Source organism: Passer domesticus, chromosome 18 (assembly GCF_036417665.1).
Source record: "Passer domesticus isolate bPasDom1 chromosome 18, bPasDom1.hap1, whole genome shotgun sequence".
Classification (NCBI taxonomy): domain Eukaryota; kingdom Metazoa; phylum Chordata; class Aves; order Passeriformes; family Passeridae; genus Passer; species Passer domesticus.
The window spans coordinates 9,216,262-9,241,863 of NC_087491.1; the positions used below are offsets into that span (position 1 = coordinate 9,216,262).

Sequence of the window (25,602 nt, forward strand, 5' to 3'; positions counted from 1 at the left end):
GACTGTGTGTGCTGGGTGCTCTGGCAGCTCAGGCTGGGCAATTGCAGCTGGAGCCTCTCTCAGTCTGTCCCAGCCTGCTCACCACCCCAGCACCTCCCTCTGAACTTCTCCAGATCCACTTCCCAACCCACCCAGCAAACAGAATCACAACGACATGACCCCAAAGGTAAATAAAAACCTCTGCTGTTCCTGTCAAGGACAGAGAAAGACCTTGTCTGCCAGAAATATGCATTTCTCCAGTGCCCATGAGAAGGATTTTCCTCCTGCTGTTTCAGTTCTCTTGCACTCCTGTTGCCCTTGTCTCCCCCCAGAGTGAGTCCTCTGCTCTCCCACTGCTGCCCTGCATCCTTCAGAGCAGGATGGGTGCTAGGACACAGCACAAGCCCCACGATGCTGCTGACAATTCCCTGTCCCCTCCAGCAGCCCTGCCAGGGCACAGGGAGCAGCTCAGCAGGGCTGGGCCCTGCTGGTGACACTGCTAAAAGGAAATATTAACGCTGAATGCTTCATTTGAAGATCAGAACCTGCAATTCCCATTGAGCCTGAGCGAGGCAGAGCTGCTGAGCCTCTCTGAGGGGCAGCCCCACGGTGTCACTGGGGTGGGTCCCACACAGGAACAGCTTTTCACTGGGGGCTGGAGCAGGACTTGCCAACCCATTCCACAGAGATGACACAAACTCCCTTACGTGGATGCAGAACCAGAAAACAAGCCCCACATGCACCCAGACACATCCCACTGTTGCATAAAAACTGCTGTGCCCATCTCACATTGATTCCTTGTCTTTTTGGCTCATTACAGTGCTCCTGTTAATTTTACATTTGTGTTCAAAAGCTCCTCAGCAGAAGATTCCTGACAAACTGCTGAGCATGGGCAGACAGGAATCCCCTGTCCCCCAGCTATTGGAGCCTGGAGCAGACCTGCACAAAGATCACATTTAACAATTAGCTCAGAACAAAATAAAAAATAAGGCTCCTTTGAACCTATGAATATCATTTTCCCCAGCGAAGCACAAGCTGAAGGCTGTAAATACATCTTTCTTTACAACACACCTTCTCCTGCTGCTGCCTTCAAGGCCAGGCTTCCTGTTTTCATTTTTGTCTGCTTCTCACAGGAGATACTGCGTGGTTTAGACATTCACCAAAGGAACATTTTACACTGACTGGGTGGGATCAGACCAGATGAAAGGCTGAGCTTTACCTTGGCATGCACATAGCAGATTACTAGAATCCTTTGTAGGATTTAAAGTTATGAAAATCATCTCTCTTTTCAAATGTTTACAGATAATGACTTCTATTCACACTGTGGTAACAAAATAACAGCCAGGAATAAAACATTCAAGATCTTGGAGATTCCAAAGACAGGAAAAGAACAACAGTTTCAGCACTCTTTTATCCCTTACACTCTTAACATTTTGTTGTTCTTTGTTTCTGTTGCCCAACAATGGCACAAAAACGTGATTGTCAGAACAGGTAACATCTGATGATATGTCTCAAGATAAATATTCTAGTAGAGAGGAACAACATTTATACAGTCATGATAATTGATACGGCTTCCTATTATATCCTGAGATAAACAAACCCACTGAAGGATTATAACCTGGCATATCAAGAAAGCTTGTCGTAATTCATAGTTAGGAACACAAAAAGTATTATGGTATTTGAAACAGAAGAGCCTAAAAAACTCCACTTAAAAAGCTGCCAACAAAATGAACTCTGAAAGCCTTGTCTGAGGCTCCCTTCTCTTCCAAACAAGATGCTGCTTATTATCCAGTCTGGTGTCACCATTAAAGAGGAGTGAGGGGAGATGTGGGAGGGTGCAGACATCCCTGCTAATGTGGATTTTTTTCCCCCACGTGCACTGTGTAAGAGCACACACAGAATTTGCTGTACAGCAGCACAAAGTCCCAACCCAAGGGTCCTTCCAGTGGAAGGTGGGATGCCTTACCCTGCCACTCCACACATCTCCCACAGATGAGAGAAAACAACACTCCCCAGGGCTGTCAGTTTACAATCGTTCAGAAGCAAGGAGAAAAAAAAAGATGAAGGGGAAAAGCACTGACAGAACTACAGTCTAGACTTGAAACACTTCCAATTAGAAAGCTTTATTACCATTTGGAAGGAGACACACACCCCACACAGTCTATTAGGCAGCCCCAGGAGGTTTACTCACAGGAGTAAAGCCCATTCACATGGAGGCAGGCTGGGAAGGGCCAGCCTTGGCTATCTGACACATCCCTGCAGCTCCTCAAGGTGCTTGTGGGCAACGTTTGGCCTCTGTCCCTTGCTCAGGCTCCTGTGACTCTGCTCACATAACAAAGCTGACCCTCCAACTGCCCAGGGAACACATTGGGTGGGTTTCTCTTGGAAATCCTCATAACAGAGGGCTGCACCCATGACCTTGATCCAGCAGCAACTGGAACAACTCCCTGCATGTACTGGGTTCCTCTCCAAGCAGAGCTTGGCCCCTTCCACACAGCAGGCGTGGTTTTCTCACATAAATGCATCCCCTGTAAAGCTCACTTTAGGAATCAGCCAGGCTTTGCATGTTGTAATGTCACAACTCCTATCAAGGGGAAATATGAAACAGATGTCATCAGAACTGGTAGACAGGGAGGAGAGGAAACACGGGCTCATATCAAAGGACACGACATTACCCTGCAGGATTAGCATCCAGCACAGCTCCTCTGCCACAGCCCCCAGCTGCAGCAGGGGAGAGGTGTCACTCAGCACCAAGGGCAGGGAGGGCTGGCCACAGGGCACCAGGAATCCTCACTGCTGTGCCACAGGGCCAGAATCCACCTGTGGGCAACCAGAAATCGCTGGCATCCAGCTGGAGACTGTGGGGGAAAGTTGGTGCAGCCTCTGAGGATAAATGTCCCCCTGACTCCCACTGAGTGAAACCAGAGATTCCTAAGCACAGCTCTGTCCTCTCTCCTTTGTTCCATCTCCCAGGAGAGGGATATGTGGGAAAAGGTCCAGTCCTGTCAGCTTTTATAGATGATAAAACTGTGAACACAAATGTTAAAAGGCACAAAAAAATCCGTGTGTCAGAATCCTGCCTCTTCCTCACTGTACTTGACATCATTTATCTAATCTAGTGCAGCTTCCAGATACATTAGAGAGATTAAATTCCAACAAATTAATAATGATGATGACACCTTCACTGTGTACCCAGTCAAATGAGAACTTGCTGCCTTTGGATGGTGATGAAATGTATTCCAGCCCTAGCAGCTGGAATGTAACTCTGTTTTCCTACCAGCCATCTGGCATTCCAGAAGAGCATTCCAGCCACTTCTGACTATTCAGACAGTGTCATCTCAGAGCCTGGAGGGCACCAGAGCATCCTGCTGCTTCCCCAGGCAAATGGGGGAGGAGAGGGAAGAGCAGGGGTGGCAGGGGTGTTATTTCAACCTGGATTCTGAGACAGGGTTTTGGGGAAAATGTGTCCCAACCACGCCATAAGTGAAGGATTTGTGACCTACACAGCAGCATTCAGCTAATCCTGAGCTGCATTTGTTCCAGATGGCAACCAACCCATTTAATCCAAGTTATTAACAACTGGCAGTGCTCAGTGCTGGCCTCACAAGAATTTATTTGGTGGTGGTTTTCCTGTTTTCTGGAGATAACCACACTGGCTTCCAACACCTGGAAGGGAAACATTTTGAGTGCTGCTGTAAGAGAAGCAGGTGTGCCTGAACCCTGGAATCCTGTGAAAAAGGAATGCTCCTGCTAAGGACAGTCCCTCTCCAGGATGGCTCCACTGCCCTGCCAGCTGCCTGCACATCTCCAGGGAGATGTGGAGATGCTGGAGCTCTGCCTGCAGCCAGGGCTGTCCTTTAGGCACAGCTGCTTCGTGAGGCTGGCCTAGATGGATCCAGATGTTGGCTGTTCTAGACCTGAGCCATTTGCTCAGGTCAGATTCTCACCCCTGGCATTTCCCATTGTGAACTGGGGGAGTGGAGCCCAGAGCCAAGCCCTTTTTATAGAACTATTGTCTGTGAAATCAGATCATACCATGCAATCAAATCCATGCCTTGTTTTCATTTAAGGATGCAAAGACAACACAACTGAATATCTGAGACAGGATCCTGATCCCACCTGGCTTTTAAAAACAGAGACACTGACTTGCTTGTGGTTATACCAGGGCCAGGCCAAGCTTTGCAACAAAGTTAGGATGCTTGAATTAAAACAAAAACACACCCCCAGCCAATACTGGGCCACTTTTAATGCACCTTTTAAACTTTTGAGTTGAAGCTGCAACTTTAAAAATAGTAAGTTATTAATCTTTCCCTTATTTTCTGACTCCTATATATCTTCTCTGTCGCAGGCAGGTACCAGCTGCCATATTCCCATTCTTCATGCTCTGCACTCTGCAAAAAAAAAGAGGCCCCTGCTGGCCAATTCTTGTTTAAAATTGTGCATAATTGATAGTGGCAAATCTACCCCAGCTGTGTCTAAAACCTCTCCAGGGGCAAGAAAAACACTCTCTGTGACTGTCATTAAGTACTAAATTAGCAAGTGCTCCTGGCAGTTTACAACGTACCACATCAGTCTGCTTAAAAAAAGTGAAGAAAAAGTGAAGATCAGATGCCTTTGTGATGTCAAAGTTGCAGCAAACTTTGCTGGCAGAACTTTGACAGACCCTCAGCTAAATCAGAGCAAAAAAAACAGGAAGGAGAGAGTGAAAGAAAGAGAGAGGAAGAGAGGAAAAGTTATCTCCTTTTCCAGGCAGACAAATAGAAAATGTCAAACTCAAGGCTACAAATAACTGTGCCTTTCATGAGGCACAGAACATCTTACTCCATCTGGAGATAGCAACAGTGCTCCTGATGCTGTGGCACAATTCCCCATGGAAAACAGAGCTCCTGGAGGATGCTGCTCTGGCAGTGCAATGGCTGCAAGCTCTGTAATTGAAATATGAAGGTGAGAAAGAGCTGAGGGTGAAGTGCAAGGATGCAGAAGGTCCTGAAAGGCCACCACAGGCACAATCCTCGTGTGATCCCTGGCACAAACTCAAGCTCCTCCCTTTGGTTCACAAAGCAGCCAAAGCAGGTGGGGAAGGAAATCTCAGAGTTCTCACAAATGCATGGAAAAGCCTTGGGGGCATCATGGACTGATGGCAGAGAGACAAAACCATCCCTAAAAGCTGCCCTGAATCTGGGTAAACTCTAAGACTCCCATTGTTAAAACTAACCATATTATTAACTTTTAAAAGTTTCAAAAAGTGCACAAAACTGTACAAACTTCTGGATTTTAGAAGCAGAAAGGAGCTGGATGGCAGCTCTGGTCAGGCTACAAAATTATCAGCACTGCAAAAAGGTTTTTTCCTTGGGTAGCACCACTGAGTGATCACAACAATATGACAAATCAAGTTAGTGATCCAACTTGACAGGTACAAGGAGGTTCAGATTTGAATCCAAGTTATTCCAGATAAAACCCTGACCATTTTAGCTTTGTTGACTTTCCAGAGATCCTGACTTGGATCAACCAATTCCCCTAAAGAACATCCCCTGCCCTATGGCAAAAAGACACCTTGAACCTGACTGAAACCTTGCTAAGCCTCTTCTCAGGCACCATGGCCCAGACACAGGATGCCAAGCATGTTATATTTCCACAACTGCATTCTGCATCCCAAATCCCCCTCTTAAAAATGAAAACTGGTTGCACAGACCCCATCTACCTTCTCCCCAGGCCTGCTCAGGGCTCAGTGCAGCTCCCACCAGGTGTTTTGCCCATGAGTAACCAGACTCCAAAGGCTCTGCTGAGGCTGCACCCCTGACTCGACCTGAATCAGGGTTTATTCCCTACCCTAAATACTCCTCCTGCATGTCTCTGCAATGGATAAAATGATCCTTATCTCTTATTTATGGAAGGAGCTGTTGGGAGATTTTATTCACTGATTTCTTTCAAACTCTGGGATATCTCCTGATGAAAGATGCTTGATTCTATTTCGGGAAGTAATTTCACCCTCTAGGTTTCAACCATAAGGGAAAATACACTGCATAAACACTAAAACACAGGTTCATCAGCACAAGATGAGCTCTTACCACGATTCATGGCAGGACAAGCAATTTCCAGCCCCTGGAACTTCTCAAATGGATGCATTTCTGTCCAATAACTACAAAAGGCAGCTCAGTGGGGCACTATTCCCAGGACACAGCTGCTGGCCAGGGGAGTGAGATGAACAACACCCTTTGAGGCTGCAGATGTTCCTTCCCCCCACCAGCAGTGCAGAGTTCTAGCTCTGGTGGATGCTTTCCACCCCTGAGATGGATGAGCTGGGCTCCAGCAGCCCAGACAGCCAAGGTGACAGGGTCCCCCTGTGTCCCACCCAGCAGCCTGGTGGCTCAGCAGGGTCCCAGCAGGTGCCACACCAGCTCACAGAGAGGGAACAGGCACTGGTGCCTGTCTGACACAGCAATGGACTGGGTCTGGAGCTGGGGTAAAGCAAAGCAGCTCCACGGATTCACAGCAGCCCAGGCCTTTGGGCAGCCAGAGCCCTTCCATGGTCTGCAGGACTTGGGGCTGTGCAAACATCACAGAGAGAGGCACTCAGAGAGAGAAATGTGCTCGTAGGAGTGGCTTCAATGCATTTTTAAAGCTTCTTTGGAGGAGGCAACATTAACTCTTTCTGTGTGCAATCAGTGCCTTGGATGCATTAATACCTGCATTCAAAACTGCTTTACATTTCTCTCCTCATTTCTATTCTTTGCCTCCTCCTTACTCTCAGCTGTTATTCCAGCATCTTTGCATTCCCCCTGGAGTTCATTCCAGCGGTGCTTTATGAATCACAGAATGAGATGGCAGCCAGCAGTGCTTTAGAGGAGTGGGGCTGGCACCGTTTCTGCCCTGCACAAGGTTAATCAAACCCCTCCTCAGGTAATCCACAGCCTCTGCAGCCCCAGAGGCTCGAGGTCAGGAACCTGAACCCTCTCCCCAAATGCAGGCGTGTTTCCTCAGATCCCTGCAATAATTAGATTCTGCAAAGCAAATCTGGAGCAGAGCAACAACTCCAGGGTTAAGCACCAGCAAACTCATCTCAGGACTGATGCCTGTCTGCAGCTTGGCCAGCACCTCCTGCTCCTAACAAGGCTAAAACCTATACTCTTCTTAAATAAACGGAATCAAATTTAGAATAAATGATGCTTAACCCCCACCCCCAACATTTAAACACTAACTTTTGTCGTTAGTAAGATATTTGGTATGTAAAAATAAATAAAAGAACTGACACCGAAAAAGTGTATGATTTGGGGGCAAGGGGAGGGAATAAAAGAATGGATTATAATGTGTCATTTTATATATGTGTCAAAGGAAACCAATTTCATAATAGGGAATAAAAATTCCCTGTTTAAATACTGTCAAATAAATCCTCAAATGTAATAGGGTTCACTTGTGGGGAAAGGAAAACTAAATCTGATTAAATATTAATGTGGCGTAGTATTAATTAAGAGAGAAAAAAGTCCATCAAGAGAACCCCAATATGTTTACTGTGTCCCCAGGAAGCTGGAAAATTTCACAATCAAGTGTGTAAATGTTCTAAAAAAGGGTCCTGAATATTTTATGAATATTTGTCATAAAACAGAAATAATAACCACTGTGCAGAGCTATTAGAATTAATATTTATGCTGCCCGCCATGAAATATTCATGGGGACAGAGAAAGGGGGGCCCGTAAGACAAGAATTAATTTACATTGGGCTTGGTTTACCCGCTGGCTTGATGTTTAAAGACGGCTTGACAAGGCTCCATATGAATCCGTCAGTCACTTGCAGCGGTAGGTGGGGTGAAGGCAGGGGGAGGCAGGGGGGGAGAGCGGGTCCAGGCTGCTGACAGCTCACAGATTGAGTTTCTGACAGCCCTTAAAAAATCTAAACGGCCCCCCACCTTTTTTTCCTTCTTCCATTGCCCAAGGCGCTCTGTACTGCCACCGTTCATCCGATCTCCCCTTCCATCTGCTGAAATTAAGGAATTAATGAGCGCTATACACTTTACAGCAGGCCCCAGGAATGTTTACTGGTGATTAAATTATAATGCAGCCGAGCTGTATAATTCATGAACCAATTAAAGGAAGTGTTAGTTGATTTGATGGGATGAGGACGTACAAAAAGCATTTAACTAATAGGGAACCGTGGGCTGCCGGGCGCTTTGGCTTTCTCGGATTACGCGGCTAATTGCTCTGCTTTATAGGGCTGTCACAGATAGCCATACATATTTCATTGTTCTCAAATACTTCAATTGTTTGCTTTCGTGTTGCTGCTGTAATATGTAGAAGCCCAGCCAAACTTCAGTGTAGTTAAAGCACTACTCTGCAAAAGCAGGTTGCTCCGGGAGGAGGGAGGGACCAGAGGGGCACGAGGAGAAGGCTGGCTGAAAAGGAGTAACTTAAAGCCTCAGAGTTAAATGTCACTCAGCAATTACATGATTAAAAGGTGCAACATATGATAGTCTTTTGTTTTACAACTTTTTGGACACTAATATTCTATGCTGACTTCACCGTGGAGGAAATATTGGTGCGCTGAGCTGCTTTTTGTTTTTCTAATACCGAGGAGCGAACAAGGAAGGTGGAAAATGATTTAAAAAATCCAGCAAGGAAGAGCTAGATTGCTGTGGTTATCAAGAATAACACATCATGTTTAAACTTAGCTGGTTTGATATTCTAAAACACACGAGAGATGAAGGAGGTTGATTTCCCATCCCAGAGAACGCTCGGTGTCTAATTCCGAGAGCTGCTCATCCCAACAACTCCAGTTTGCTGCACAAGGAATGGGGGAATTTGCCATTCCTGCTGTTTCACAAAGGACTCCCCCACAGCTGACAGGCCACAGGGTTTGATGAAACAGATTCTCTGGATTTGAAGGGGCCTATCAGTCAAGTTATTCCTCAGTCGAAACAGGCACGTTCTTCCAGCAGTGAAATCCCCAGCCCATATCCAGAGGTATTGCTGAAGAAATTAGGTACCATCAGATAAACACCTCACACAGGCACGATTTTGTGTTTAGATCCTGGACTCTATTGAGTAAACAACAAGCTGGATGAATACTGGATTTCTTTAACTCAGTGATAAAGACTGCAGAGCTCCATGTGTCCCTGGCAAGGTGTTTTGTCACCCACCTGAGGGACTCTGTGGTAAGTCCTGACCTGTCTAATTTGGAGCTTTCCATCCCTAAGTGTTGTACAAACACCAGCTCAGCAACTTCCAAGATAAGTTATTATGTAAAGTTTATAATCTGCTTCATCCCTTTCCCTGCAGCTGTTCCCTGCAGGATCTGGGTTTGGAAAGCAATCCCTATGGAGACCCTTCCACCAGAAATCAGGATGTCTTTGCAGTCCAGTGCAGGTGTTCAGCAAGAGACCTACATTCAGTGAATAGTTACTTTTTTTCTAAAAAGCAGAGCAAACCTAAGTGGCCCCAGAAAGAAGGAGCTGCACATCCCATTTCCCAGGGCAGCACTCAGATTAGGGGCAGTCTGGGTGGAAAAAAAAGATTGGGGTGCTAAAGAAAAAATATTTCTCATATAGCTTGACACTGATGTTAAAAAGCATGCAAATTAAAAATATATATTTTAAATAATTTCTTTTATTCAGGACTACCATATATTGATAGTGTGTCCCCAGTTTCTGGGTTAAGTGATGCAAAACTTTGGCTTAGTTTAACAGGTAGGCTCCAAAATAAGGGATAATGACACCAGTCACACAGCAGGAAAACTTGTCATCAACCCACTGGGAGGCTGAGTAAAATGGAAATTGGATTGCCTGCTCTGGAAAATAGAAAGGTTAAATTGTCTGGGAGATAAAGTTGATCCTAAACTCACCTAAGTGGGCAGGGCCTCGGCTGTGAAATCTGACTTTCCAGATAATCATGGGGACAGTTCTACACACATATGATCTTGGGGGGCTTTGAAGTACCCACTGCAGGATTAAACACATCTGCATTTTGGTAAAATCCATTCAATTACGTTTCTGACATTCAGCACCTGGGACAGCAGCAAAGAGTGTTGGTTAATAATAAAAGTGTTTGTACAAACTGAGCTCAGAGACTGTCCCAGGAACAGTGAGCAGCACTGTGGGCATTACATGGGAGAAAAGCAGAGGTGAGGGCAGGCTCAGGAATCACTCTGAGCCAATGATTCCTAACAGGAAACGTCAGAACTTGGCAATGTCAAGGAATCAGAGGCACTGCAGAAAGTATTTTCTTTGTGTCTTTTGAAGTGCCCTGGATACAATCAATCATACAGAAAAAACTCCTATATTTCAGTTCAATGTGGAAAGGGCTATTTGCATTTCAATATGTTCAACTTATCCTGCCAATAAAAACATGGAATCATGAAGAAGAGATCAGGCCACTGGAGTGAAAAACAAGAGATGACATCCTGCAGACCTTTCAGATAAAACAACTTCTTGTTTGTAACATTTCTGTTGACGTCCCAATATTTCTGAATGATTGGGTTTTCAAATGAGATCAGTCAGCATGCAAATAAGGAAACAGGATCAAGACATCTCCCATATCTGATTGGATAGAGAAATTATCAAAAGACCCTTTTTTCATATCAAATTTCCATCACAAAAGGTCAAACTTTCAACTCCCATTACTTTTGCTAACTGCATTTCACTGTGCCTGCCAGCTCATTGCTGCTGCTGTTTTCAGAGGAAAATCAGAGAAGTAACAAACGATTCCATCTTCTCCCACATCTGTCAGACAGGATGGACAAACACTTTTTAATCTTACTCCATTTTTCTCTGCAGCCCTAGAAATCCTTGCAGCCAAAACATCCTTTCTAACCTGATTAGCTGTTCCTAGGTTGCTTTTATTTTTCTTACAGGTTCTCTTCTTATTTTCTAGCCCACAGACTGACAGAGCACCAGCTGTGTTGCCAGGATGTTTTGTCCTACAATTTGGCCATTTAAAACACTTTTTGATGTGTGCTTTCCTAAAATATATGTCCCTGTGTTGTCTGGCTGGACTGCTGCCTAAATACACAGGTAATGGATGTTCCAGAAATGGCCCAAGACTCAAACACTCAGCTCACACAAACTCAGAGGAGCAGCTCAGCATCCCGAGGTGCCATCCTCGCTTTTCAGGTTTAAAGCTGAATCCTGAACAGCAGGGATAGCAAGTGGGACAAGCACAAGAAAAATGAATTCATTAGTAAATTGGCAGGACTCGATGTATTTGTTGCTCCTGGTCCCATAAAAATTCTCCCTCACCATGATTATCATTGCAACATATATAACCCATCAGATCAGTACCTAGAGGCTTCTGTTACTCTGATTTTCACTGTTGTTCTTATTACTCAACAACTAAATGCTTCACAAAGCCATTTCCTGCAGAAATATTTATGTTCCCAAATGTTTATTGGCCCCTCTATCATGATCAAGCTTTTATGAGCACTCTATACAGAACTCTGAATTAAATACATAATTCCTGCTCTATCAGATCTGTGTTTGTCTATTCCACACAGCCAGGCACTGTGGTGAACCAGAGAACACCTTGCAGAAAATCTAATTTATATGGTAAAGATATTTCTATCCACACTGACTGTGAGGGCTGGTGATTACAGGAAGCTAATGAGAACGAGGAGGATGGAGGGTTTAAATTCCATTAAAGGCTTTTCTTCATTGTGCTGGTTGTCCTGAACAACCTCTCCCAGAGATTTCCACACAAGCACAGGCTCTGAACCATCACAGGCTGGAAGGAGATGGAGGAAATGTCACACAAGTGCTTCTGACTTGCTCCACACCACACAGGGACCACGACAGCTCAGCTACATGGAATAATCAACCCTCAGTCCCCTGGAATCTGCTCCTCCTGGCAGCTCTGAGCCAGGACCACTGAACAGCTCAGATCAGGAGCTGATTACTTCCTTCACCTCTGATTTTTCATTTTTCTTCTCCTGTTGACCAGCAGTGCTTGTGGTGATTTGTCAATGTCTCTTTGCAGCAACTAAACTGAAATTCTGGCCTCTCTACCAGCACCAGATCAATGTTCTCAGCTCCTCGGTGCCCAACAAATGCCAGATGCAGAATACAGGGAAACTTCTTGCAGATAAATCCTTGGGAATGGCTGGAGCTGTGCCAGGGGAGGTTTAGGGGGGCATTAGGAAAAGGTTCTGCCCCCAGAGGGTGGTGGGCACTGACCAGGCTCCCCAGGGAACGGGCACAGCCCCAGAGCTCCAGGAGAATTTGGACAGCAGGGACATGGTGGGATTGTTGGGGTCTGTGCAGGATCAGGAGTTGGGCTCCCTGATCCTTGTGGGTCCATTCCAGCTCAGGATATTTTATGATTCTATGAAAATAATAGTGAATACAATTTATCTGTAAGTTTCTGCTCTTCACAAGTCTATTACTATTGACACACTAATCATCAGGCCATTAAATGGATCAAAAGTCATTATCTGAAAGGTTAAAATCTGTAATGTTCTCTTTTTTCCTGAGACGTGTCTGGTCAAAGGTATTTTTGAGGATGAACTGAGGATTTCAGTCACTAGGTAAGATCTGGAGCTCATGGGATTTCATAATGGGCTCTTCAGAGTAGATGAAGAAAATATAAAAGATCTGCTGGCTGGAAACTATATTTGACATTCAGATACATTCATGACTGAGGTGTGGGATTCTAATAATGACTAACTGCATAGGAAGTTATTCACTCTTGGATTGATTGCACAGGCAACTTTTAAACAGAGTGATTTCTCCCCGCAAAGATACTCTAGTTCAAACAAGGCTCTGCCTGAACCTGTTGTGAATTACAATGTGTTTGGAATTAATCAGACAGAATCTGACATTTAACAAAACAGAAGAAGATGGATTTTTCTTCTCAGAACTATTTTAAATGAAGACTCCTGTTCCTTAAAAGGGCCACCCACCATGCACAAGTGTTTGTACCCAGAAATCAGCTGAAGGAAAGGGCACTCACCTCCACTTGCAGCTTGCACACAACAGGAAAATGTGAAAAGCTGAATGTTTATATTATTTCCCCACAAATAACACAGAATCCTGCCTAACACTATAATGAAAAACACCTTTTACAAAATCAAATCCTCTAGTTCTTCTGAGGGCAAAGCTTCCAGGCTACCCAACAATCAAGAATTTTCCAAATGCACAGTTCAGACAACCACACAAACTCAGCAGCACACAGACTCTGTGCACCTTGTAAGAACGAGGAATATTCACAAATATGAGCCCTTTGCAGAATGTTCTTTAAGGGCAGGAAGGAAACCAGAACAGGTTTTTGTGTTGGCTTCCAGGAAAGAGCTTACACTGCCATTACCATAAATCACCCCAGAACATCCACAGTGATAGAGCACCTTTCATTAAAAAAAATACTGCAGCTTCCTTCAGAAGCACTGCCACTTGCCATTTCTTTGAGGTAATCAGATAGCTGTTAATTAATAAACCTGTCAGGTGAATTGTCCTGCTCTGGTCATCATTATCCATTCTGTAACAGAATCCTGCTCTCATCACTGCTATCCACCCCATAGCTTCCAGCTCAATTAACTTAATGCTATGCAAATGAGAGGCTCTCCTCATCATTAGCTTATAGCCCACAAATGTTAATAACATAATTGGGCCTTCAACAGGGTAATTAGACACGATTTCTTCCATTAGTCTTACAAGGCTAATTATTGTTGATAGGAGAGAGGGGATGAGTCCCAGTGCTGCATGCAAAGAGGGGCATCTGGTTAAAGCAAATATAGACAAACCATCAACAAGGTAAAACAACAGTTGAGATCCAGAGCAGGGTCAGGTAGGGATGGGGCGAAGGAAGACACCACCAGGAGAAACTTAGGAACCACAGGAGAAAAGAAATCCTACAAGGCAAGAACTAAACCCAAATATCCAGCCTGATGCTGGAGCTCTCCTGCCCTGGGCAGTGAAACAAGGTGATGCTTAATAAATCCAAGGAACCTCCTCTCAAGATTTTGCAGGCAGGGCAGTTGGGAAGCTGTGCTGATCAAAATTTTCGGATTTGAGATACAAATGTGCAGCCACAGAGAAGATCTTAAGAACTGAATTTATTCCTCCACTTCCCATGTCATTGTGCCCAACCATTACTCCTGCCACCACTGGGTTGGTTGGGTTGGATCACAAGATTTTTCGAAGCAACACCTACTTGCTGTAAGAACCAGAGGAAATGGTCTCAAGTTGAGCCAAAGAAAGTTTAGATAGTAGGAAAAAAATTCTTCATGGAAAAGGTGGTCAGGCATTGGAACAGGCTGCCCAGGGAAGTGCTCAAAGTGCTCAAGAATGTGTGATGTGGCACTTGAGTATGTGGTTTAGTGGTGAACACCATGGTGGTGCTGGGTGGAAGGCTGGACTTGATGATTTTAAAGATTTTTTCCAGCCTTCAGGATTCTGTGATTCTAATTATAAAACTGGAGTACACTGAATTATTTAATAATCACAAAGCAAAATGCATGTCATCAATTTATTCACAGAAAGGTAAAAAAAATCTGGATTCAGTGTAATGGACTGGCAGTAATATTTCTAAAAAAAAATGGCAGCAAGTTTCCAAATTTAAATTCTGTTTTAGCTGGTGGAATGAAAGCTCAGGATTTGTTCCTGTGCCAGTAAAACCTGTGTGTCTGTGAGTTCTGTGAGAAACCTGGACTTTCAAAAGGAGGAAGAAAACAGAAATATGGCAGGTTCTCCACATCCACCACCTTAGCTTTTACCGTTCAGTGTCTTGCTGCAAAGTGTTTAACAAAAAGGTAAAACTAAGGAGTGAACAGGACTCAAGGGGTTGAGAAAACACATTATTCCTTTATTTTGTATCTGTTTGACTTTGGGGCACATTCATGGCCAATATGAATCCTTTGATTTCACTGCAAGTATGTGAGGAGGAACCTTTTCTAAATTCTTGTCCTGAAAATCAGCTTAAATTATGTTCACAGAAGTAGCAGCTTTTAGTAGAAGGTTAAATGAAACCATTACTCTTTTAACCTTCTGTACCTTGACCTTTGGTCAGTCTCTCAACAGAACAGGGTTGTTCACTCAGTGAATATCAGTGGGATATTAATCAGCATTATGTCAAAAGAATGACAGACCACAAGTTTTAAAGAATTATTTTTATCAAAGCATGGCAGTGCCCTACTGAGCTAAGAGGTACAGAACCTGTTAGGAAAGGGTAATGTTTAAAAGCCTCTGTGGAACAGATAAAAATCTTTCACAAGGTGTATTTCAAAGGACAGCATGCTGTAATGTGGAATTTTGCAAACCTAATGGGTTTAGGGACAGAAGTGATGATCCTTGCAAAGCATAAAAGCTCTGGGTCACCTCTTACACCTGAGCCAAAGGAGGCCAATCTGAGTGATGGTGATTAATACATTTATGTGACTCAGGTGATCCAAGCCCATAGAACTGGATCTGTCAGACATCAGGGATCATTCCCACATCTTTCCTGCAGAATAACTATTGCAGGATTGTTCCCCTCTCTTAAATTGCCCTGCACTTACTAAACTCACTCACTAGAAAATTCTGAGCAAACCTCTTGTTCCAAGGCAAACAGCAGTAAATCCACTGCTGTTTTTTTTAATGAAGATTACACTTTCTAATCCTCGTGGTAATGACAAAACAGTCTCCATTCAATATGCAATATTCCTTGTCAGTTTTAATCACCAAAACTGTATTATATTTGCTACAGACTGATGTACTTGTCTTCCCAGACCTTCAGCCTGGACAATCCAAGCAGAAGCAGCACAATTCCTGTTCTGCTGAGGGTTTTCTGCATGGGCCAATTTTGTCACATGAGCTCTGAGTAAAGCCTTGCTCTGGGATTGGTCCCAGATCCAAGGAGATCACTAAATCAGAGCACAGCTGGCACAATGCTGTCCATGTTCTTACCTCAGAAATTCTGAATTGCAGTGATGGCAGAGTTCATAAATTCAGTTTTAACCTGTACAAGATGTAAGGGTGGCTTTACTGCATTTATTCAGAAGGATATTCAGGCAAATTCAGCCACCACACTACTGAAGTAACCATGATGGGAGATGCTGTCCAGCACAGCCCTCCTTTCCCCTTGTGTTTCCTCAGCCACTAAATGTTTTTATTTACAGTTCTCACACATGCAAAACTCTCCTCAGTTTTATCTACACATGTCCTCTTAGCAATGCAAAGAAAATGTCCTGGTTAATTAAATTAAAATGCTCCCATATTTTATATTTAAAGTTTTCCTCCCTCACTCATTTTTCAAAAGTTTTTCTGGTTCAAGGCACATCTCAAAACCAGTATCTTCATTACAAAAACACTTCAAAGCCAGCCTTGCATGTGTATGGTTTTTGTGTGTTAACTCCTGAGTTAATTAAGGTGAAATTTTGAAAATGACTGCTTTATACCAGGAGAAAATAGTCAGAATTGACCAAGCACATCATATTTTACTTTATTTATTGGCTGTGAGACCCACCAGCATTGCACACCGTGAAATGCACTGATGGTGCAGGAGTGCAGCCCCAGCTTTTCCTAGGCTCACATCCCAGCAGAATCGTTGGTTCAGAGGGACTCTGGGCCAGAGAGGCTCGAGAGGAGCTGCAGGAGGAGCTCAGGCACTGCCACAGCACTGCTGGATCCCAGCCCAGAGTCAGCCAGGGGAGAGAGATGAACAGAGCAAACAGAGACCTGGGGAGGGCTCAGGGAACTCTTGGGGCTCCAAAATGTGTGAATAAAAACTGCAGCAGAGTGTAGAGGGGGAAAGCACAGGGTTAGAGTTAGCTACTATTTAAATGACAACACTTGGATTTCCTTGGCTGTTTCACTTCATTCCTTAAACCAAAGTTGTGTTTAGGTGAATGCCCTGAACAACCTTTGCTGGTTTGTAGAGATTGGCATCACAAATTTGTCATTGGACTGAGACATGACTGGCTTGCTTTGTCTTGTCTAAAATTCGCTACCAGTGCCAAAAAACCACCAAAATTAGCCCAGACTCTGCTGCTTTTTCAGAATTTTCCCTCTGCAGTTTGGTGCTGAGCCTTGATGTTGGTGGCATCTTCCAAGAGAAACAGCTCCAACTAAGGGCAACCAGGATAGAAAGGTTGCCCTTAGTTGGACTTGTTTCTCTTGGAAGTTGCCACCTTCAGGTTTCCTAATGTTTCTTCATTTGTGAGAGATAGTTCCTGCAGGAAAATCTCCCTCCTTTCAGCAGTAAAAGGAATGAAAGGGTTGTGCATGTGGTGTTGGGCCCTTAAAAATAACAGTAAAAATAAAAATACTGACTTAGAAGTAGAAGCTTTTCTTCTTTCTCTTCCTGGAGACGTTGGAAGCTTGCTGAGATCAGAGCACTCCTTAATTGCTGTATCCAGGATTTCACCACACAAACTCCATCAAGAGGAGCTTGTATGAGATGAGGTAACTTCTAAAAATAATCCCTGCCTCCCACAACTGAAGCCAAATATACCTCCTATCCTTGTTGGAGCAAAATCAGCTTGTGACAGCAAATGCAGAAAGATTTTAGAACTGCATTTGATGTTTTGTTATTGCTGGCTCAAGATGCATATTAATGCTTCTCCCCAGGAGAGAAAGGCTCTTAGGGGACCAATATAGGTCAGGCTGAATGTGCAGCAGAAGTGACATAATCTTTTTATTGTAATCATCCAATTTTCTATCTATTGGATTATCTAAGAGCAAGAGCTTCTATTCAGAGCAGTGTTAGGAGGGAAGAGAGAGCACAGTCTGAGGAGGAGGAGAATGGAGAGTGGGGATTCCCCACCAGTGGCTAAAGCTCACAAATCTGAATTAGGAGCTGCTGCCATTGGGTTTGTGTGCACAAAAGAATGAGGGTGGGTTTTTGCACTGTGTGGAACCCCTGGGAGTGCTGAGCAGAGCCCTCCTGCCACAGGGACACGGGAGGGAATGGGAGACTCCTGAATATATTTTGTCCATCACTCCATGCCCAGTGGTGCCTCTTGCACTGGAGGCAGATCAGGAAACAAAGGTAAATGACTTAATTGCTTAATTACAATCTTGTTAAGGAGCAGGATAAGTGTCCAAACACTTGCATCAAGAGAGGAGACAATCACTGAGTTAGTCCTGTGGAAAAGGGTTCAGCAGTAGGAACTGGATTAAACTGATCCCACTCCCTGAGTGAAGCAGTCTCAGGTGAGAGGAAGATTTGCTAATTCTGCCCAGTAAATGAGCAACTTTGCAAACATTGGGATTTTGGTGTGATTCCCCCCTTGGCCAGGGTGCTGTGGTCCCTCAGAGCAGGGCTGTGGGTGAGAGGGGCAGTGTCTCTGCTGGGGGGGAGCACAGATCAGGATTCCTCACCTAAACCACACTTCCCAGAGTTTCTGTTCCATCCCAGAGCTCTGCAGAGCTGCTCCTTCAGCCCCCACTGCCCCTGGATTTTACCAAAGCCTCTTTGTTTGGTTATGGAGGAGAAGAGCCCAGCTGAGATGGGAGCACTGGAATGCAAAGGGAAAATGAACCCAAACCAATTAGTGATAGTGAAGAGTCACTAAAGCAGCAGCCACAGAATGGCTGGAAGAGTGAGCTGAGAAAAAAACTGAGAATGACTGAAACAGAGAATTGTGCTGCCTATTATTTTTACTATTTTACAAATTAATCCAAATCCTACATAGTTCACTTGGACTTTTCCTACAGTTTCTCTGTCTCTGGTGCAGGCAAATTTTATTATACAGATTTAGTCCCTTGATTACCACATCATTTTTCTGTTGGGGCTTTTTTTTTGGCCTTAAAATGAGGGGAAAATAAGACATAACATTTCTTCTTTGCTACTTATCAGATTTTTGTATGCCATCAACTAAAACCACAACTATTATAAATGCACAATATCCATCATTTAAATTAGGTCAAAGTTTTTTAAATGCTCTGTAAGATTTTTCCATGTCAGAATAATTCAATCACTATCATGTTTCCTTGACGCAACTATTTTGGGATTTAGCTTGTTCCTTGATAGGGATTTAATTAAGTCATTTACATGTAATTTCCAAATAAGTAGCTGTTGCAAAAGGCAGCAAAGAAATGAAAAGGCAAAAAGGAGCCTGAAGGCAGGAGATCTTTAACAAAAATATTTCTGATATAGAAATGAATCTGAGGAATACATATTCAGCGATAAGTATTCCAGTCCATGTCTGGTAAACTCTCAGATAATGGCAGCATGGTGGGGTCACTGGGGTTCTATTAGCTCAATTAATGAGGAGTAAGATAAGGCTAACACCCAGCTCTTCAAACGGCTCAAAAATAGAGCTGATAGTAATGGAGTTATTAACCTTCGCCAGCCATTGAATTTTACTGCTGATTCCAACTCCATTTCCTAGTTCAGGCCTCCATTAATAGGCTGTTTATTATCCCTAATCCACATTGGGATCAGCTGCAGAAATATGAAAGCCCCATGTAAAGACTAAATAGTTCACAAAAATCTCCTTTTTTCCCCCCATCCTGATTTCTTCCTTTTCAACACATTCACAGATTCTTCCTTAGAAATTAAGGACTTCATTATCCTAAACTGTTTGAATACATGCTCTCAGCAGCGTGGTGAAAAAGAAGCTTTAAGTATATTATGTAAAAAGATGACATAATTGGGAACACAGCCACATCATTTTGAAGACCAAATAAAACCCTGCTGGAAAGCTTGCACTGGAGAAGCTGCTGCTGTTTATTTTCTCTATTGGGAAAGAAACAAGCTCAATTTTGGAAAAATGGGTATTAGAAATATAATATGGATGTATTGTTGGGCCAATCCTTTGGCTCAGCCCTCCCCTGCCCAGCTTTGTCTGTTCACTTGTATCATTTGTAATGCAATTAATCAACACTGAAAAGCAAAATAACTGACCCTGGATTCAGATCAGAAGGACAAAAGCAAGGAAATAATGGAGGGGGAAGTGGCAGTCCCAGGAGAGGCAGCAGCAGAGCCTTTGGCACTGATGGGAGGGCTTGAGGAGAGCTCAACACAAACCTGCTCCAACTTTAACACAGAAATCTCGAGTTAAAGGCTCTCTTTAGATCTCTCTGAGTTTGAACTCACCCAACTGAGATTTTTGACACTTTGTAAATTTTTTTGTCTATTTTCAGTGAAAGAGACAATGTTTAGTTACCCCAGTCTGCACACAGAAGTTGTTCTTCCAAAATCTGTCCCAGTAACATCTGACAGAACATCAGCAATTATGAGTGATGGAGTTAAGGTCAAAATAAAAATGTTTATTATACCCACCTCCAGTACACAGTACTGCCCTCAAATGCAGTTCTGGCTGTTCCACCTCAGCATAAAAAAAAAAAAAAAGCTGGAATGCCCAGAGAGGGGAGAGAACAGGATGATCAAAAGAGTGAAATGATTTCTAGGAAAAAAAAAAAAAAGGATAAACAGATCAAGGTTCTTTGTCTGGGAAAAAGGTGACTGAAGGGCAAATACAAGAGGCTGAGAAAATCAGGAGTGTTGGGAGACATGACCAGGGAAAGTCTGTAACTGCTTCTCAAGAGAAGAAATACACCTTGAAAAAATTATGAAGCATTTTGATATGACACCCATTGAAATAAGAAACTCCTTTCTACATGATTTGGTGGCCCAAAGGTCTAAAAAGAGATTATAAACTCAAGGAAAAGGGGTGATTAGAAGCTTTCCAGAGAATCCTCTGGCTCAGGGAATCCTTAAATTTCTGACTGCCTCAGCTGGCCCAGCAGAGGAAGGATCAGGAACCAGCTGAAGGTGACAACCAGAGATTCACAACACCACCCTGCTGCTGCTGCTGAATCTTATTTTAACTCCAAGTTTGAGAGAGAGAAAAAAGGATAAAAAAATACCTTGGTGGCCATTACACTGAATTTTCAATAGAACCACCCATGGCTATATTATACATTTATTTTTGTTGTTTAAGCACTGATTAAAACAGCTAAAACACTCATTTGGGTGAGGAACTGCATTGAGTCCTTTGTGTGCTGTGGATTGCAGCTCAGGTGGGCACTGAGCGGTTAATGGCACTCAGTGGTTAATCTCCGAGTCCCAGTTGAGAGGCCATTAACAGATCCAGCTCCTTATTTGCCCTGAAGGCTGCCCCGGTTCAATGCCAGCAGGATCCTGTCCACTTAGGCAGGAGCTGCTTCACAGGGGGAGCTCAGGGCAGCTCCCTCCTCTCTGGGCTCTTTGGGAGACAGAGTTTGCAGCTTTTGCTGTGCCAACCCTCATTCTGCTGCAAATTCTAATTTAAAGAAACCCCCTACTTCTTCAGTGCAAACTGAATTATTTTCCTTTTTGTTCCACAGCAGTTCTTTGGATGTGGTAGCTGATGCTGTATCAGGTTTTTTTTTTATTATTACATTTTAACAAACTTTATAGCCCATTTTGTTTGTTTTCAAATAACTTTATTTTCCTTCTTTTCTACCATCAATTACTAGGTTTGTTTTTCTTTCTGTAAGATGGAGGAGTCAGGAGACTGATCCTGCTCAATGCTGTATAATTTAGTATTATGTGTGGTAGCTTTATGAGGTGGGAGTCAGATAAAACATAGTATTTGAACACTAACCATTTATTAGCTCTAAGGAATAGATTTGTGACTTGACAAGCAGACAATAACTCTGGGTTCTGATCAGCCAAAGAGGTCTACTCTGAGTTCAAAAAGCAGAGTAACATTCTCTTTCACAAATAATTTTGTTTACTGATGTGACTAGATTTTAATAATAAACTTGATATATATGTAAATTTATTTTAATCTAATTTCATCAACAGAGCCCTCCTAAAAATGAGACTTTGTAGATTGTTCTATGTCTGATTTATAGATTTCTACATCCTATTCCCAGATTGATTTCAAGGCTATAATTCTATCAGGTTTTTCTCCTGATGTCAGAAACACCACCTCTGCAGATAGTGTTTTATAACTAGCATCACAACTGAAACTGAATTACTGCCCTGCTATCCTGTGCTGCAATGTGTCCTTTTGTTTATAATCACCCTCTCTCCCTCACATCCCTGCCACTTCAGCTTCATGGGAAATATCAGCTCTGAGATCAATCAGGGAGCTCGATGCCTATTTCTGTCCCTCACTTCAAGCCCTGTATAAAACAGGGACCAAATTCCAAACTCAGATGTGAATGTGCACAGCTCTTTAAAGTGAAGGGAGGCTGAGCAAACGGATCAGTGCTGAATTTCCAGCCATCCAATTCTATAATGAGTTGCTCTTCCTCCCTTGATGAGGTCTCAGTGCTGGAGGGAGCACATGGGGCACACTCCAGTATTCCCACTGATCTCAGGGACTCCGGGTGTTCAGGGATTCTGCACTTCCTTCTAAATGCACAAGAAGAATAATCTGTGGGAAATTATGTTTCACTGAGTCCAGCACAACTTTTGAGGTTCTTTCTCCATTTTTTTTTACATGCAATGGATTCCTGTTTAAGATGCACAAAGTCTTACTTTGGATAAATAAAGTTACTGCTGTTTTCACACATTCCCTTTTCACACCCTGATGGATGCACAGCTCCCTCCCTCTGCACTCCCCTCTGCTCTCTCTCTACTCAACCTCAACTTTTTCCATCCTTCTCCTACCCCTGTTCAGGAGGGAATCCAGGGCAATCGCACAGGAAGAGTAACTCTGCCAAAATTAAACACTGATGTGGGTAATGCACCTCTCCTACCACTACTTTTCAGATAAGAACTTCTTCCTCGGAAGCAGAAAATCACAAATTTCCAAGGTTTGCCTTTGGAATGGCCACTGTGCCAGCCAGTGGGATGGACAGAGCCAGGAAGGCCTGGGAAGGGGATGGAAAAGCCTCTGAGCTTTGATGAGTGCACCAGCACTTTAAATCCTCACCTTTGGACCAGCTGTGACAAGTAACTCTATTTTATTTGCTTGGCGCTCGTAACAGTTCTCTTTGGATGCTGATGTCTCTCATATTACATTTCTGAACAATTCATTATAGCTCAAATAAAATGTAATTCTCGTGTTGTTTTTAATTATTTCACAAAACCCAAAAGTCTCATAATGAGCTCCTTGCAATACCAATATATTTCCATGGTATTATGTCAATGCTGAAGAAAGAAGACGTAGATCCCCCCTCCTGCTGCAAATAAAATACATCTTCTCATATAATCCAAACTTTAATCCATTTCTTATGGTTTGGCTTTGGAGGCAACTCAAACAAATAACCAGGACAACAAACCTCTTCTCTCTCCCACAGTTTGGCCATCTGGAGCATTTGTCAGGCCAGGGCTCTATTTCCTCCTCTCCAGGAGCAGCACCCCTTCCCTCGCTAAGGAAACAAAAACTGAGATGCAGCAGCACAAACCACGTCAATAAAGGTCTGTATCTTTCCACAAACAAACCTTTCACATCCACAACGGTGTGATGGCTGGATTTCTCCCTTACCTGTTGGGATTGATCTGTGCTTTCTGCAGCTGCTCCCCCTGCTCCGCGTCCCTGGGGAAGCCAGAGAGCACCCAGCCATTGCTCAGGCAGTCGAGGGCGCTCAGGCGTTCTGTCAGCAGCTTCAGGACAAGGTTGTCTGGCACTGCAAGGGAGGAAAAAGGTGACATTTATTCTGTCTGCTGAGTCTGCAGTGAAGGGAGAGGCTCACAAGCCCTTCTGGAACCAAACCAAACAGTTAATCCCATTTAGGGCTGACTGGCGTTGGGCATTGTTGGGTTCTGCATATTTATTGTCATGGAACCTCCAAACTCTCAAGGAACTGTAGGAGCAAAGCAAAGGATTTGGTAAAACCTGGTGCCCACATAATTTTGCAATGTCCTTTTTCCTCTCAGCCACTCTGGACTGGTGGCACAGTGACGTGTGTGACACAATCTTATCAAAATGCAAAAACAATGACCTGAGGTGTGGAAAGCAAATCCTGAGACAGAAAAGGAATTTCTGAGCATTCTGGATTGAACTCAGCAGGTGATAATGGCTCTGCCACAAGTCTACATGTGCTATTGCTCCAATTTACCCAAAGGCTTGAAGATCTTACAACTGAAAAGAATTTTCAAACTTAATTTCAACAACCTTAACTACTGCATTGGCAAACCCTTAATTTTAGAGCTAAAAGCTCTTTTTCCTCTATTATTATTTTTCTTTAGGGCAAGAGAGAACATCAGCAAGAAACTGACTGGGATCTCAACTACTATGGAGCTTCTAAAATTCTCTTTAGTGGGACACAGTGGTAAGGAAGTATCCTGCACATTTTCACTAGAGTCTTTATAAAGTAAAATATTTCAATTAAGATACTTAAACTTTTGGGGTTTTTTTCCTTTTTTGGGTGGAAGGGGTGTGCTCAGAATTAAATTAAGATCAACAGCCAGTGGGATATATAAAAATATAAAATCTATAGAATCTATAATCTATAAAATCTATAGAATGACTATAGATTTTCCAATGACTGTTGTCATGTCTTGGGCTCAGTATCAAATAATCCCAAAGAAAGGACAGCAAAATCTCCTGGAGCTGCTTCCCAAAGCAGCAGCCAAACCAATTCCCAAGCAGCAAGGAGAGCCCCTTCCCTTTATCTGTCTGACACACCAGTGCCTCCACTGAAAACAAGAGAGAAATTGCTACATAAATCCCCTTCATGGCAGGTTGATGTTTTGATGCTCACCCTGCCATCACATCTGCATACAAAAATACAACAACAAGTGCTTGTAGGAGAGTGTATGTGTCAGATTTCTAGCACTGCACTTCTCTTCGGGACAAGCTGACAGCAATCTGCCTGGATTTTAGCAGAGTGAATTATTAGCAGTGCACAGTTCCACCCCAGGAACAAGCAGGTTTTAAACTGCAATGATAGAATCCATTTGCTCCTGGAATTTAACATTGTGCCTCTATCATGAAATTCATGGCTTCTCCTTTAAATAATCAAATTACTGAGTTTACAGAACTGCGCTCAGGATTCAATGTACCAGCAAAAAGAGAGGAAAACCGCAGGGAATTAATTAGGAAACAGATTAGTGTATTAATTGAGGATATCCACTTCACATTATAAAAGAACAAGTTAAAGAGAGTAATAATGTCTGTCTGCTGAAAGGAGAAAAAAAAGGAGTGGAATAAACCCACACACTGACAAAGAGCAAAATGACAATGCAAAAACTGGGTATTCTGTCAAAAATGGGATTCATAAAATTAACTGCAACAACAGCACAGCAGCAGGAAGGAATTTTATCAGATGGAAGCTTCTTCCCTATCCAAGACTGAACTGCAGGCAGGCAGGGCAGGGAGAGCAGGAGAATTTCTGTGCTTTTTCCAGGGCAGTTGTCTCCCCACCCTCCAGCTTACAAACACAACACATCCTAGCAGAAATAAAGAAAAACAAACAAACCCAAAATTTCTCTTTCCCAAAAACATATTCCATACAAAGAGCAGTGGAATTTCCCCATAGTCCAGAATTTCTGCAGCATTAAACTTTCTTCATGTGTGTTATTTTATGACAATTCCTGCTGGAATCATTGACATGGATTTACAGAGATGCCAGCTGACATGATTTTATTTTTTCATTTCGGAATGCTGAAAACAGTTTTGCAAGGAATTGGAATAAAACATACAAACTCATGAGTAGGATTCTGGCAGAGCTGACATCCCTGTCAGCTGAACAGGGATCAGGGCAGAGGCTGGAAGGAAATGGCACGGAAAGATGGGTGTCCTGTGCTGCTGAGCTTCTGCAGATCCTGGGAGATTCCCCAGTTCCAG

The 25,602-nt window shown here is 43.4% G+C and overlaps 1 protein-coding gene across 11 annotated transcripts in view; it reads right to left on the reverse strand.

Moving 5' to 3' along the window:
- AK8 (adenylate kinase 8) overlaps window positions 1-25,602 on the reverse strand; it is a 65,682-nt gene that overhangs the window by 2,504 nt on the left and 37,576 nt on the right. For 5 of the 11 annotated variants that reach the window (XM_064394006.1, XM_064394008.1, XM_064394004.1 and 2 more), the window contains 2 exons: window positions 23,299-23,440; window positions 23,093-23,197 (listed from right to left, as the gene is read on the reverse strand). In XM_064394006.1, the coding sequence (XP_064250076.1) occupies window positions 23,093-23,197; window positions 23,299-23,440 (247 nt within the window). Of the gene's footprint in view, window positions 1-20,156; window positions 20,281-23,092; window positions 23,198-23,298; window positions 23,441-25,602 lie in introns of all 11 variants that reach the window. The other 6 variants (XM_064394007.1, XM_064394011.1, XR_010349148.1 and 3 more) reach the window with 5 other exon arrangements.